This window comes from Berghia stephanieae, chromosome 3, assembly GCF_034508935.2.
Source record: "Berghia stephanieae isolate SIO BIC M18660-M18661 chromosome 3, UCSD_Bste_1.3, whole genome shotgun sequence".
In the NCBI taxonomy this organism is placed as follows: Eukaryota; Metazoa; Mollusca; class Gastropoda; order Nudibranchia; family Aeolidiidae; genus Berghia; species Berghia stephanieae.
The window spans coordinates 88,705,678-88,721,361 of NC_088362.1; the positions used below are offsets into that span (position 1 = coordinate 88,705,678).

A 15,684-nucleotide genomic window follows, 5' to 3' on the forward strand; every position below is an offset into this window, starting at 1 on the left:
GGCTGTTGGAGGTCACTGCAATCAAGGTGTAGCAATTAAGCAGAGATGGTGTGCGATTAAGCAGAGCGATGATATAGAAAAAAAATCTGGTTTTCGGAAATGTGTAGCGTATAAGTGGAGTTTGCGATTAACAGATGTGCGATTAAGCGGAGTGAACTGTAATAACCTAAAGAGCGATAATTTACAAGGTAAAAAAATACTCATCCACACAAAAAAAAAAAAAAAATACAAACAAATGAGTGACATCTAATCCAAAGGGCAGCAAACAATTTCTAATGTCTGTTTATAATAACAATAAATGAAGTGAGGAGTAAAGCGATTAGGATTCAAACTCATAATTCGAATCCTCATCGCTGCAAAGTTTTTATTCTCTATTGTCTTCTGGCACCTTTCTACTCACTTTATTTCTTGTTATTATCAACATAAGTGCATACTCCACTCACGTTACTGTCTGTTGAACACAACAGAAAATGTGATAAACTCTGGACACGAAGGGGCTTCTGGCTATGAGGAATTACATGAACAATTGCCCAAAGGGTCATGCATACCATTAGTAATTTGAGAACTTTATTTTTATATAAGCATGAAAAGTTTTGGATGACTAAGGTAAGCTGCAACACAAAGGTAAAAATGTAATGGATGTTAAACAACAGAATGCCCACAAATACATGTTGAAAAAATGAAATTTTATTAGTCATATAAATCAAAATCTATTCTTGCAGAATTATAAAATTGACCTCCAGATCCAATTTTGCGACAGAAGACGCCTTTGCCAAATGTGCCCTCCTCTACCCAAGACATCATCTGAGAGGATGTAAAAGGACCTTTGACCTCTGACTCCTCTGTGTTAATCTCCCTATATTCCCACATTACAGATGATGATGGTATGGCTGATGTTGGTGAGTTAGACTTGGATTGGTCTTCCTGTTTTGAGGGCACTCCTGGAACTGAAAAATAAAACATTCATTAAATGAGTTAGACGAACCCTGTACACAATATTAATGAAATAAATAAATCAAATCAATTGTATTTCCTGTAAACCCAATTTAGCATTCGCTTCAACAGCAAAGTGACCTATTTCCATACCAGGCTCAGTTGGTATTTTTTTCTGACACACTTGTCCATGGAATGATATTGGGTGGCTAATTCTATACTGTGGCGTGGGCTGGGTCATGTGGCCAGAATGGAAAAAGGGTTCCTTCCCAAGGAAAACATAAACTGGAAAAAAATTCCAACTCCACAGGCCTGATGGCTCTAAAACCCAACAAATATTATCCTCATTAATGCCTCCTGACGAAAAAAAAAACAATTTATGCCCTGATGGCTGCATTTTCTGATGGTAAAATTCGAAAACCCAAGAAAGGAAAATATGTACAGACTACTATTCTCGAGAACAAATACACAACTTAATTCACTTTTATCTGTCATCCTTAGGAAATGGAATTCATTCCTTGGAACTACTTGTGTTAGCTATAAATCCTTCAGCCTCTAAAACTCACATGCAACCACTCACAAATAAACAATGTCGCTTTTTTTTTTGTGCGGCTATGTGGTCTAGTGGTACGACACTCGTTTTTGGATCGGAAGGTCGTGGGTTCGAGCCTCGCGTTCGGCGCATAGTTGAGTCCTTGGAGAAGACTCTTTACTCGCATTCTCTCACCGTACTCAGGTGTAAAACGAGTACCTGGCCGTTAATAGCATTGTCTTTGTCCAAACAAAAATTCGTAATATCGCCTAACAGGCGTCATGTCCCGTTCTAAATGTTATGTGTTGCTGTTGGCCAGGGACCCCTTGTAAAGCGCTTTGAGCACGTTTAGTGGATATTGCGCTATATAAAAGCTCGTTTTTTTGTTTGTTTTTTTTACCTTCAGCACTGAAGCTGTTACAGAATTGGATTGGGTTGGATTGGATTGAAAGCGTATAAAATATCATAAAAAGATAAAACCAAATACTGATTTAGAAAAAAAAGAAAAAAAATACCCAGCGAAAAACAAAAACTCTCCTTTCACAGTATGTTATGAATGTTTTGTCATAGTTTGTCTAACACCTTCAACTATTTGAAAAAAATGTGTCATATATTTTCAAAATTTATGCTGAAGTACTTACAACCCCCCCCCCCCCCCCCCCCCCCCCTTTTTTTTTTTCAACCCACACTTTCAAAGAGCAAAAAAAAAAAATATATATATATCCTTTCAACATGTGTCACTATCATAAAATTCACAATTAACATTCTCTGGATTTAATTTATAGCGGCTTATCAAGCTAGCACAGGAAAGGGTATCCTAAAATCATGTGATTTCTCATCACTGACAATTTTCAGATCTAGCAAAACCACCAAGTTATGCACCCTCCATAAGATCTATCATAAATAAATTGAAGTCAACTTCCCAGAAACTAATATGCATGTCTCGAGACCTACACAACAACATGCATATTGAATGATGATTCCCCCATCAAGATTAAATACCCGTCTTTTATAACTAGAATATGGAATTGTTTACCATCTGATGCAGTGGAATCTGAGAGCCCTGAACACTTTCATTGTTGGTATCACTGTGTACTCAATAAAATCCTCCAGCACCAAAGTTCATTATATGACACGATCAACAATTCTTCATTAATTTCTATTTTTTTCCCTATTACAAAAAAAAAAATAATAATAATCTTATGCAGTTTTGTCCTCAAACTTCAGGTTTCTACACAACAAATAAGAATAGAAAGAAGAAGAAGAAGAAGAAGAAGAAGAAGAAGAAGAAGAAGAAGAAGAAGAAGAAGAAGAAGAAGAAGAAGAAGAAGAAGAAGAAGAAGAAGAAGAAGAAGAAGAAGAAGAAGAAGAAGAAGAAGAAGAAGAAGAAGAAGAAGAAGAAGAAAAAGATAATGGTCAAAATTCCAGTTGAGCTGTACCATGAGAAAAAGCGAGGTATAAATAAATTTTATTATTTTATCATTATTACATCATCATACTCCAGACCTCAAAGCCTATTTAATATGCGAAGTGTACTGGTAGGCAAGTTTGATGAATTCACATAAATTGATCTAACTTGACTTCCCTTCAGGAAGCTCTCTACTCAACCAGACCTGATTCTAATCCATAGAATCTATTATCTGGTATCTCTGTCCATCTCTATCATTGTGTACTTGCTTTTATTAGAGATGGCTGCAAGTATGCCAAAAATAAACCAGTGCAATCCAAATTTTTTTTTTTTTTTTTTTTTAAATATTACACTCCAAATAAACTCAAGAAGGACCAATAAAGACTCACTATTATAAATGATGACTTGCATGTATTTTACAGGTTAAAGATATTATAGCAGACCTACCTTTAAAAACTCCGTCTTCTGATGATGGTGATTCTTTGCTGGTGGCTTCTTTCTTCTCTTCTTGCTTGGAATCAAATTCATCGGCAAACATGTCCAGTGCATCATCATCTTTCATTCCTTCCGCGATAGTCAGTCTCGAAGCCTGAAAGAATATCAATAATAATGATAAATAATAAAATTTAGTAATAACTAATAATGAATAACAACAACGGCAATAATAATAATAATAATAATAATAATAATAGTAATAATAATAATAATCTTACCAAAAATAGTTATAACAACAATAATCATAATAAGAGTATGTATATAGCACTAAGTGTCTAAGCCTCAAAGTCTCTACAATCTCAAATTAAGATAAATAACTTCTATTATAGTAACTCTCAATAGTTGTGTGCATTTTCACGCATTTTGACCTTTTCATGGGATGGTTAATTTCAAAACACTCTAACCCACCATGCAGTTTATCAATCAGGAGAAATGACCCCTAATTTTAATCATAAATACAGAGATTTTCAATAATGATGAATTGTACACAATGCGGCCCCCAATAAGAATCAAGCATTGAAAGAATAAAGAATAAGATGGAGACGAGTTAAAAAATGGATTATTTTACAAGTGCAATACAATTTTTCTTAGTCACAAAATTAATTTTATCAAATATCAACCATTTCCACGAGATATGTAAATATAAAGTCATTTGAACACCATTTTATCAAACAGTAATCATTTGAAATATCTTCAAAACTTGTGAAAAATGACCGAAAAATGAAATCCCTTCAAGGCAAACGTCAAAACCATTGCAAAGTACAGCAGCTAAAGCACCTTTAGATCACAGTGGTCAAATTTTATTTTTAAAGTTGTATTATAGAAAATCATTAATATGTAGTAAATCAAATTACCCCCCAAAAATTATTGGCGTGTAATATAAAAGAAAAATTACACATTCGAAAGATAACTACAACCAACTGACAACATAAAATCCTTTCAATTATTGAACAGTTAGACCAAAAACTTATAATATGCAAGATTCAACTGCATCAAAATTATATTTACATGGCCCATAATGATACGTATGTGGCACTATTTCAGCGCAAATGTTATATTTTCTTTTTTTTTTTAAATGAATATGGAAGGCAACTCAATAATGATGATAAACACAACAATCCTAGATGAGTAATCCCCCTTGACTTTCTTCTGATCAATATGCTCAAAATTTTACTAAATAAATCCAAAAGGAAAACCAGGTCTTCAGAACTTCCATTTAACCAGTTTTTATTTTATAAAGAGGCGTGTTACAAACCTTTGCTTTCTCCTTCATTTGTTTGACAGTGAAGGCCAGACGCTCATGGGAAGTCTCATAAATATCCATTATCCCTTCACTGACTAAGGAATCTGTTAACTCTGTTAAATGAAGCATCCTCTTCTGATCCTCTTTTGCCTTCTCAATCTCTGCCTCATCTGTTTCTGTTTTCTTGTCTGAGCTTTTTTGTTTCTTATTCTAGGAATAAGAAGATGAAGTAAGTTTATCATTAATCTCATTGATATTTCAAAACTTATATTTAAATATCCATATTAAGCTATTATTGTGTACTTTGTGAAAGATATGCGATTACAAATAAAAAACACAAAATTCGAAAGTTTATTTTACATTCCAGGCCATAAAATCTGTCTGAACAAATTATGCTAATTAATAAAAATAAAGTGATATGATAATTGTAGTAACCATTACTGGTTAAAACTACCGATAGAGATAACAAAAAGTAGTCCTTCACAGTGATAATCCCCATGAAGCCGGAATTTTTCCTGGTTTCTACAGCCTTCAATGGATAATAGCAATTGCTTGTTACCCTTTGGATAGTTTCTGCTAGATCTATTTTATTTTTTTAAAAATAATAATAATACAAATAACAATAATGATGATGATGATGAACAGTGAGACAAATGGGGGTCTAATTCAAACAGGGAACAAAAAATGTTTTAAGGATAAGTGTCCAATTTCAGAAACCTTAAGGTTCCCTCAAGACTGGCAAAGGATTTGGCAAGGAGGGAATCAACTACCTATATGGTCATGAAATACATAGAGAGAGACAGAGTGAGTTGCATAATAAGGAAAATATTATTTTCTTTCGTATCTGCATCTATCAGCGAAAAAAATTGGATCAACCCAGAGCAAAGCAAAAGTTCTCATTCAAAAACAAGGCACCAACCTATATGGAAAGGACAGCGGAAATAGGGAGATAGATGGGCCTATTTAGGCCCAGGGGATAAAATCCCACCTACAATGATGGAACATTACCAATCAATTTAAATGTGAATCAAAATAACTAAACATCATACCTGTTCAGTATAATATATGGTTAAAAAAAAAGTCACATCACTCAAAAGAGCTTACAAGTGAATTATTAATTCAATTCATTTGTTCCTTTTTTTCTTCTGAGTTATTTTATATGAATTATTGGATGAATTTTGGAAAAGAGGTAAAAAGAAAAAGAAGCCAATGGACCAATGCCAATTCATAAAACTTTTTTTAAAAAGTTTTGTAATTGTGGAGAAGAAAAAGAGTAAAAGAAGTGAGTGCTTTTGTGTTGTTAAAAATATGAAAATAAAAAGAGGGTACCTTCCATCTTTGACTTGCTGATGGAATTTTATTTTTACTTTTGCTGAGCCGTCTAATGGCAGCTGACACTGTTTCTCCGTCTTGCAGAATAGAGAGGATTTCCTCATAAATTTCAATAGTGCTTTGCTTGCTTGCACCATCATCACTGTCGTCATCTGAGTCACTTCCATACTGTGGCAACAAAAATCGAAACAGATGGTGAGAAACTAAAAAATGAGATCGAACAAGAGAATGAGGATAACAACAAAAAAAAAAGAAAGAGAGAAAAGAGAGAGAGAGAGAGAGAGAGAGAGAGAGAGAGAGAGAGAGAGAGAGAGAGAGAGAGAGAGAGAGAGAGAGAGAGAGAGAGAGAGAGAATATTCCATACTTACTGTAACTTTTCTTCTTAAATTTAACCAGTTTATGAGAATTCCAGATAGTCCTAATGAAGAACTCCAAAGCATTCCGGCTATTTCAAAATTTCTAATTCAGTAACCAACATAAAATTCATCATGGTAAAACTTCAGTAATATTAAATCAAACAAAAAAAGCTACAAACTTTGAAACAAGAGGGCATCAAGGTTTAATTGTGGGATGCAGGTGATATTTTTAATGTTGTTGTCAGCCACCATTACAAGTTAGCGATTGACTTAGTTATCATGGAGATGTGTAGTAGCCTATATAACCTTAATCTTATTATTATTCCTTAACACCGCGATAACTAAAGGAAAAAAAAAAATTTCTAACACTGCAGTCAAATTGCTGTGAAAACCAAAATCCATGAAATTTCTTCCATTTCCACAAGTTCGTAATTTTCACCAAATTTCTGTCAACAATGACAGATGATCCGTAAAAGTAGTTAGGTATACTAATGGAACCTCTTTCAGCTCCAATATCTGTTAAAGTTAAAATAAGATTTACTGGGATTTACAGAGAGGTGTATCTTAATTGCTTTAGAAGGCTCAGATTACAATTTCAAAATATCTATCAATAAAAATATATACTATTGAATGGATGACTAAGCAGTAGGTAACAATTTTAAATAATCAAAACGGTAAAAAAATTTTTTAAAGTATCATGATTACACTCAGTAAGAGACGAAAATTTAGTCCCTAAAAATATTACAGGAATGAAAATTCTATCTTTATAACAGTGATCCCTCTATACATTGAGCCATTCATGTGTTTTTTGCATTTTTGAAAAACAAACGTACAAAATACAAGAAAGTTTTATATCTGAACAGAATTTGAAGATTAATTGCCCAATTAGATGGATAATGAGATGATCAAATACATTACGTAGTAAGCGGATCAGTTTCTTCTTTCCACATCATTTTACTTTCGCAAGATCTTTAAGTCTAAAGGCAGCAAGCTACAAATTGACTACGGCAAGAACAGAATTCAGAGGTGTGTGCTTTGACCATAATGCCATCTACACCGATCTGTATTTTATATTTTGTACAATTAGTTTACCTGAAATTTTCTCTTTATAGGTTCTGCTTGACCACCTTCTTCTTTGTGTTTGACCTTCACCCAGTCTATGTTGTCAATCCAGCTATCATGGATTTCCTAGAGAAGACAATTAGCAAAATTGTGACAAGGGCAATGAACAGAGACAAAAGCCTGAATAACCCTATCTTTCTCTATTGATTACGTCAAAATATACAAGATTTGCCAAAGAACCTGGTTGTCAGAAAGCAAGAAAAACAGGTATACAGTACAAACAGTCACACAGAAAAGTGTTCCGTGATTGTTCCGTGATACATAATGAGCCATAGGACTACCATCAACACACACTTCTGCCTTTTAAATAATCTAGGTTCATTATGGACATCTTCCCTCTATCAGTGCTGATGGTGACAAAGAGTGAAAAAAGGAGGAAAATTTTGAACGGCTGCCTTTAAGCCCCAGTTTTACTGAGTTAACCACCACTTTTAAAGCAATTGAGATGATAAACTATCATTGATATTCTAGCTAGCTTGTGGAGAGTGGGAAACTGCACCTTTTTGTTCCACCTCACATCTAAAGTCTCCCACTGACAGAACGTTTGATTGGGGGAATTGAATTATTTTAAAACAAATTCCTTCTCTGACACCAAAATCGAGCATTTCAGCACTGCTCTATTTTAAAAACATATTCATATACTTCATATTTTTACGTTTTCCTTATCAGCCCAATATAGAATGCTCAGAAAATAGACTACTCAAAAATACTTTGCTTTATCTCACACAAACTATCTAAAATATGAAAGGCTATTAAGTTTTTAAAAACAAAATATCCTTCCTTATAGCTTCCAACCCAAAACACTAAAACACACACGCGCACACACACAGACACGTGCACACACACAGAGAGAGAGAGAGAGAGAGAGAGAGATAAATAGAGAAAGGAATAGTGACAAATAAATCGAACTAATCTAACTGAAATGCCTTTCAAAGACAAATAATATTATATACCTTTGTTTTGTCAAAAATGTAAGTGCCATCTGTGTCAAAATGCCCTTCTTCCATCTCTTCCCTCATATTGAAAGGTGTTATTTGGATATTCTCATCAAAATCTATTGTAGCTTCTTCCTGACCTGCGTAAACAGTAACAATAACAATAATAACAATACTACTACCACTACTACTATTAATCTTATACTAATGGACCTCATGATCATGTGACCTCAAAACAAGGAATGCTTACAATACAGAATATTTTACAGGACTGAACAATTCTAACAAGTTTTGAAATGTGTAATGTGTTCAGCGCTGGAAGGCTGCTTTTCACAGAGCTCTTAAAATTACTTCATTTTACGGCTGTTTTAAGTGTTATTTCTATATAGGACGAATTTTATTTCATATTCAGAAGATTTTGTTTGACTTTGTGCTGCTTTTGACGAAAATTCATGGGTTTTAAACAATTAATTTAGCAATACTTTAAAGTTTTATAAATTTTTGCAAGGATTTTATCATCTATTAAGACCATTTTTGTTTACGTTTTACGATTTTAAGGAAAAAACAGTGAGCTATTTTAATCTTATTTCATCGGTCGACGATGAGCACCGAGAATGACAACACCTAATTATTGTTATAACTATTCACCCCAACACCTATGTACAATACGACACAATTAATAACGCACCGAATTTAGAAATAGTGAACCTTTTGAGATCTATTAAATTATTCGAGGCATACAGAAAAAAAACAAAAAGAGGAACTAAAGGCGGAAGGAAACAAAAACAAAAACAAATGGAAGCCAAAGAAAACCTCAAAAACAACTCAGTCAAATTAAAATGCAATAATTTAAATACTACTTATAACAATCTAAAAATTCTAACAGTGAACTGTCGTAGCATTGTACACAAAAGAGCTGAATTCTGGGCACTCATTGAAAAACATGAACCAGACATTGTCTGCGGACAAGAGTCGTGGCTAAATGACAATATTAAGTCATGTGAAATCTTCCCCAAAGAATACGAGGTATTCCGAAATGACAGAAAACTACCTAAAGAAGAAGCAGAAGATGAAGGAAGTGAAAATGAAGAAGATGAGACCAGGCGACCGGGAGGTGGAGTATTCATACTCGTTGATAAAAAGCTCACAGGCTGTGAGCAAACAAATTTCAAAACTGACTGTGAGATAATTTGGGTAAGCGTTAAAATCCAAGGCCATAAAAACATCCTTGTTGGATCGTTCTACATGCCCCATCGAAACGAAACTGACGTCGTAGAACTGCAAAAATCGCTTGAAATAATCAACTCAGAAAAAACTCCAAACCAAATGATTCTTACAGGAGACTTTAACTGTCCTGATATAAACTGGGACGGTTCAAAAACGTTATCTGTCTGTCCACAACATGCAATACAACAAAGCCTCATCGAAAATACAACAGGAGCGCACCCCACACAAATTCACGAAGAATGCACACGCGGTGACAATATTTTAGATCTTGTTTTCGTATCCAATCCATCACTGATCCATTCAACAACATCACAACCAGGAATATCAGATCATGCCTGCGTTGTTACTGAAACTACACTAAACCCCAATTATATGAACCAACCCCCCAAAACACGATACCTTTTCAAAAAGGCCAACTGGGCCGCACTGCGAAAACGAATCGAGGGACTGTCATCAGAGATCATAGAACAGCACAAAAGCAGTCTGGATGTAAATGAAATGTGGAGCCATTTTCACTCCTGCCTACTCAGTGCAATCAAGGAGTCAATTCCCCAAAAAGTACATAAAAATACAAGAACGCCGCCGTGGATGAACAGGAAAATACGAGCACTACTAAGACGCAAAGCAAAAGCATTCAAGTGGGCTAAACTGAGCGGAATCTGGGATACATACAAATCGTTGCAGCGTCAAAGTAGATGTGAAATAAGGCAAGCAGAATGGACGCACATTCACAATGTTATAGAAAAAGGACTTGAAACAAACAATACCAAGCCATTTTGGAACTACAAGAAAAACGATTCCATTGGTGTAGCCCCATTGAAAGAAAATGAAACCCTGTACATTGAGGGGAAGGATAAAGCAACAATCCTCTTGGATCAATTTAAATCTGTCTTTACCCCCCATGATCCATACAATACAACCACCCCACCAACATCACAGAGGTGTGACCAATCTCTTACTAATATCAACATAAAGATCTCAGGAGTTGAAAAGTTGCTGAAAAACGTCGACCCATCTAAGGCGTCAGGTCCAGATAACATCCCAACACAGTACTAAAGGAGTGTGCTGAGAGTTTGGCCCCCTCATTATGCATAATTTTCCAAAAATCGGTCGACACCGGGATGCTCCCTAATGACTGGCTGAAGGCAAACATCGCACCTGTATTAAAAAAAGGCAACAAAAATAAAGCAGAGAACTACCGTCCAATCTCACTGACGTCTGTAATATCCAAACTATTAGAGCATATAATCTGTAAGATCATGATGAACCACTTTGAGAACAATGACATCCTAACTGATATGAACCACGGGTTTCGCAAAGGATACTCAAGTGAAAGCCAACTCCTAATAACTGTAAACGACCTGTTGAGACTCCGGAATGCCAACACTCAGACAGACATCGGCATCCTCGACTTTTCGAAAGCATTTGATATTGTGCCCCACCAAAAACTCCTGCAGAAACTAGAAAATTATGGAATTCGTGGCAGCCTACACATATGGCTTTGTAATTTCCTCACAAAACGTACCATGAAAGGATAGTCCAGTCATATCAGGAGTACGACAGGGAACGGTGCTAGGACCCATACTATTTCTTTGTTTCATCAATGACCTACCTCTACGAGTAAAATCTCAGATTAGGTTATTCGCCGATGACTGTCTAATATACCGACCAATAAAATCTGCAAATGATCAAAAATGGCTACAAGAGGACTTGAATAGTCTCGAACAGTGGGCTTATGATTGGGGAATGAAATTTAACGCAAACAAATGCTACAACCTCAGCACAGCTAAAAAGTACGATGAGACCTACAAGTTAAACAACACCGTCCTGAAACAAGTCGACGATGACCCATACCTTGGCATCACCTTCTCAAAGGACTTGAAATGGGGGAAACACATTAACAAAATAACCCAAAAGGCAAGCTGCACCCTCGCGCTTCTCCGCCAAAATCTTAGCCACGCCCCAACACCATGCAAACAAAACGCCTACCACGCACTTGTGAGATCACAATTGGAATAGGGAGCAGTTGCTTGGGACCCCTACCTGAAAGAGGATATTCAAAAACTTGAGAGAGTCCAGAGACAAGGCGCCCGGGAACTATAAGAGCAGAACCCCAGGATGCATGACAAAAATGTTAGAAGAAAGAAACCTCATCAGCCTCCAACAAAGAAGAAAAGAAACCCGTCTGTCATTCATGTTCAAGATTATAACAGATCAAATACCATCAATAAAGGCAGACTCCTTTTTCACGCCACAACCAAACAAAAGAAAAATCTGAGCACTCACTTTTGCCAACCACATAACCGAAAACCCCATTGAGAGATACGCCAGAAACAATTCGAACTGCTTCAAAATCCCACAGACAAGAACACAAAACTACAGAAATTCTTTCTTCATTAGAACTATCTCGGAGTGGAATGGGCTAGATGAATGGTTATCATGGCACCACACCTAAACGATTTCAAGGCCCGACTGACATGGGCCCGTGCCCAATGAGGACGCCGCTGAAATACAACCAGACCATTGGTTTCTTCAGCGCCAACCATACAGAAACAGATACAGAAATAGCTACAGACACTTTTCATTGTTCATGGAAAAAAGCTGTGTTTGTACGCTTCTTGTAAACGATTGTATGTATTGTGAGACTCTGTCTGGCAATTACGAAAATTGATTATTGGCAGACACTGTCTGACAAGAAAGAACAGGTCAGGCTTTTGGTTATTGCCAGACAGTGTCTGCCATTAATCAGAAGTCCAGGTTTTTTATTATTGCCAGACACATTTGATCAGCTTGGCAGAAAGATTTTGTGCAAAATGCCAAACTACGCATGAAACAAAAAATAATAATCTGAAAAAATGACAGTGTTAATTTGTGTCCCAAATCAGTTAATATCAAGTGATATTTAACATAAGAAAGTAAATAGTGCTCAATTGCCAAATCCAGCTTTTAAAAAAAACAAATGGATCAATGAAATGTAAGTTTTTGACACTTTGAACTGAAAACGTCAAACTGGCAATTTGCCTTTTTTTTTTCAACCAGCAAGAAACTTGTTAAACATCAAATCGGTTCATAGTCCACCAACCATTAAAATTTTTCACTACCTATTAACTTTATTGATCTTCTTTTGTTTCTATAATCTTTTCATTCCAACCACAATTTTGGGGATATTGATGATGGCCGGGAATTTGTTTATTTCGCGGACAAATCCCTAGGCCTAGAAGTTGTTCGTCCTAAAACCGACCACACCTGTTATTTTCCTGTCTTCCTCATACAAAACAATACAATTTATTATCACACTTCCACAAAAGTAGATCCAACAACATATTATACAAATCAGACATGAAAATAACTATCAAAACTAGGAAGCAAAGATGGTGGAAAATTATCTAGCTCATATATGAATTTTAAGATACACCGATATCTGTGTGGATAGACAGCTCAGTGGGTTAGTAGACCACTGTTCATTTTGTTCCTTTTAGCTGCACTGGTTTGAATCCGCTCGCTCCCTCTACTTATTTACTTTTTTTTCTTCTTTTTGCTTCCCAAATGATGTTTATTGTTTTCACTTTTGTTCCGAGCAGGAATTTTTAAATTAAAAGAATTTTTTCTTTCTCAGATAATTGTTCAATTTTAATTCATTATATATTTTCCTCAAATTATTTGTTCTGTACTGTTTTTTTCTCCTCAAAAGTCTATTAGTATTATAATTTTTATTATCGTTGTCATCATTATTCCTTGCTCTATTTCCGAGGGAAAAATCTCTCTCTCTTGGGGTGGAAGGACATTCATCATTTGTAACGCTCTTCTGAGAAAGTAAACAAACAAAAAAATTTTTTAAAGGGCAGAACCAGGATTCGAACCCTCAGCGGAGATTCTGACAAGCCTTCTAAAGCAGATAACTTAACCATTCGACCATGACATCCATATGAATGTCAACGTATTTTATGTATATATAGTAACCTACTTCCCATCGACTAATTTATTGTTGGTTAATTTTATGTTTTTATTGACAATTTATTAACTACTGATTTATATGTGCATTACGAAACATTCCATATTCTTGGATGTGGATAAATGTTTAAAAGAGTAGTTTCCAAAATGTGTCTGTTTATAACTGTACATCATTATTGCCATACACCTGGTTTGCCAATAACCATCCATCGTTATGGCAGCAGCTGCTTCTAATGGTGCTCACACTACAATGTTATGACAATTGACTCAGTCAGCAAATTATTTACCACAATCGTGCACCGTCTCGCAAACCACCCGGAAGCTTTGTCACAACACACCGTTCAACTAGATGCTCTGCGGTTTCAGGTTCGTTACAAAGGGTACATATTGGACAGGTGGAAAGTCCCCACTGATGAAGCGATTTTGCCATTTTAGGCAGATTCTCGACCAAAGCCAATTCACTACCATCAAGTGCCTCCTCTTACTGGTGTAGAAATCTGGCAACTTCTCCCTCAGTTTCGAGGAGTTTATGTCCCCACCCCCTTGAGGGTTTGAATTTGTCCAAACCGACTTCCATCTCGTATATGCATCTCTGTCCGGGAATCTGTGTACAAGGGTTGCCAGGACTTATTTCAGCTCGAGGCAGGGGCACAATCCATTGAGAAAGAGATCCCCATTCCCTCTCTATTTGATCTTATTAAGCCAGCACTTTGTATTCGTCTCCCTCATGACATCGGGGGGGGGGAGGCGTTGTTGCCAGCATTCCTGACACTATGTGCATCAACCTTCATTTTACATCCACCTTCTCAATGTTCTTGCTTCTACCCCACACTGGAGCGCAATACGCCGCGGCGGAATAGCACAATGCCAAGGCGGACATCCTCAGAAGCGCTTCATTAGCACCCCAAGTTGATCCCGTCAGCTACCTCAGAACACTGTTGCATTTCTCTACCTTCCGGCAACTCCTTCGAGATGCACCTCATAGTCTGCCATAGGTGAGAGAAAATAGACATAAATTATTAAAATCCATCCATTAACAAAAAAGGCTGCAGCTATTCGGACTCGAGTCTGAATAGTTTCCTGTGGCTTTCGGACTCAAATTCCAATGCACATGTGCCATCAACCGATTATTCAGACTCAGTCTGAATAGTCTTCCGTGGCAGTATAGTTTTTGCTTGTTTGTTTTTTATTATTTTCTTTTATTTGTTTTGTTTTATTAAATATTTTAATTATTGATAATTGCATAAAATTAATGCAAATCAAAATTACGATTGTAGTAACTATCATCAGCAGGTAGTCTAAACCCGCTTTATTTGACGAGAAAGACAAAATCATGGATCAATTGGAAGTCCTGATAGAAATTAAAAATGAAAAGAGTTAAAACTCTTCAAAAGTAACAAAAGTCAGTCAAAGTAACTGTGGTATAAATGAAAAGCATATCTGACAACATAACACGATGTACAAATAAAATCAGGACAAAATTAAAATTAAATAATTATAAAATTACAAATTCTGATAGTGTGAGAAAGGCAACAATCATTCATCAGTCCAAAGTAGGAGTATGAGCTTAGTATGAGCTGAGTCAGTGTGATATGGGCAAGCTCTTTTTCTAGTTCTTTATCGCTCCCACCCTCTGCCTTAACTGCCTACTGCCCACATTGTGTCGTCTGCTCCTCTTCTGGTGTATTCAATTCGCACTAGAGTTTGAATCCGAATAGCCACGTGAGACTATTCAGACTCGAGTCTTAGCGCGAGGAGATTTCGGAAGGCCTCCCCACACTATTTATCAGCTCATTGCTGGAGCGTCAAATGGACGTTTACCAAAGTGAGTCAATTTCAAGTTCTATCTATCTAGATACATTCTATTCAGAATTCATACCTTCGATATCATCATCAGCAAGAACGTCGTATTTCTTGCTTTCGTCCTCCTCATCACTGTCAAGCGAATGCTTTTCTTTGAATCTGGAATTTTTATCGTCATCTTCTGCTTCTATATCATCATCGTCAACATCAAATTTAACTTTTTGTTGTTTGGCCATTGTTGATGATGTTTCGATTTCGGAAGGAAACTTTCGACTTTCGTTTTAAGCGCTGGAATCCTGGCCAAGGCTAGTATCAGTAGTAGCCTCCCTTGTTTGTCTCATTCGTTT

The 15,684-nt window shown here is 36.0% G+C and overlaps 1 protein-coding gene across 1 annotated transcript; it reads right to left on the reverse strand.

The window, feature by feature from the left end:
- Nucleotides 1-671: 671 nt before the first annotated feature.
- On the reverse strand, nt 672-15,666 carry LOC144968763 (CD2 antigen cytoplasmic tail-binding protein 2-like). Its single transcript, XM_078907417.1, has 7 exons — nt 15,414-15,666; nt 8,375-8,496; nt 7,392-7,487; nt 5,941-6,111; nt 4,624-4,821; nt 3,321-3,462; nt 672-947 (listed from the first exon to the last, which is right to left on the reverse strand). Exons 1-7 carry the CDS (start codon nt 15,571-15,573, stop codon nt 691-693), a joined length of 1,146 nt encoding a protein of 381 aa, XP_078763543.1. The 5' UTR covers nt 15,574-15,666; the 3' UTR covers nt 672-690.
- Between the last annotated feature and the right edge of the window lie 18 nt (nt 15,667-15,684).

Coding starts and splice junctions, on each gene's coding strand:
- LOC144968763 (XM_078907417.1), bottom strand. CDS start 15,573: ATGGCCAAACAACAAAAAGTTAAATTTGATGTTGACGATGATGATATA. Junction 8,497..15,413: donor TGCTGATGATGATATCGAAG/GTATGAATTCTG, acceptor CTGTTTACGCAG/GTCAGGAAGAAGCTACAATA. Junction 4,822..5,940: donor CAGCAAGTCAAAGATGGAAG/GTACCCTCTTTT, acceptor TCTTATTCCTAG/AATAAGAAACAAAAAAGCTC.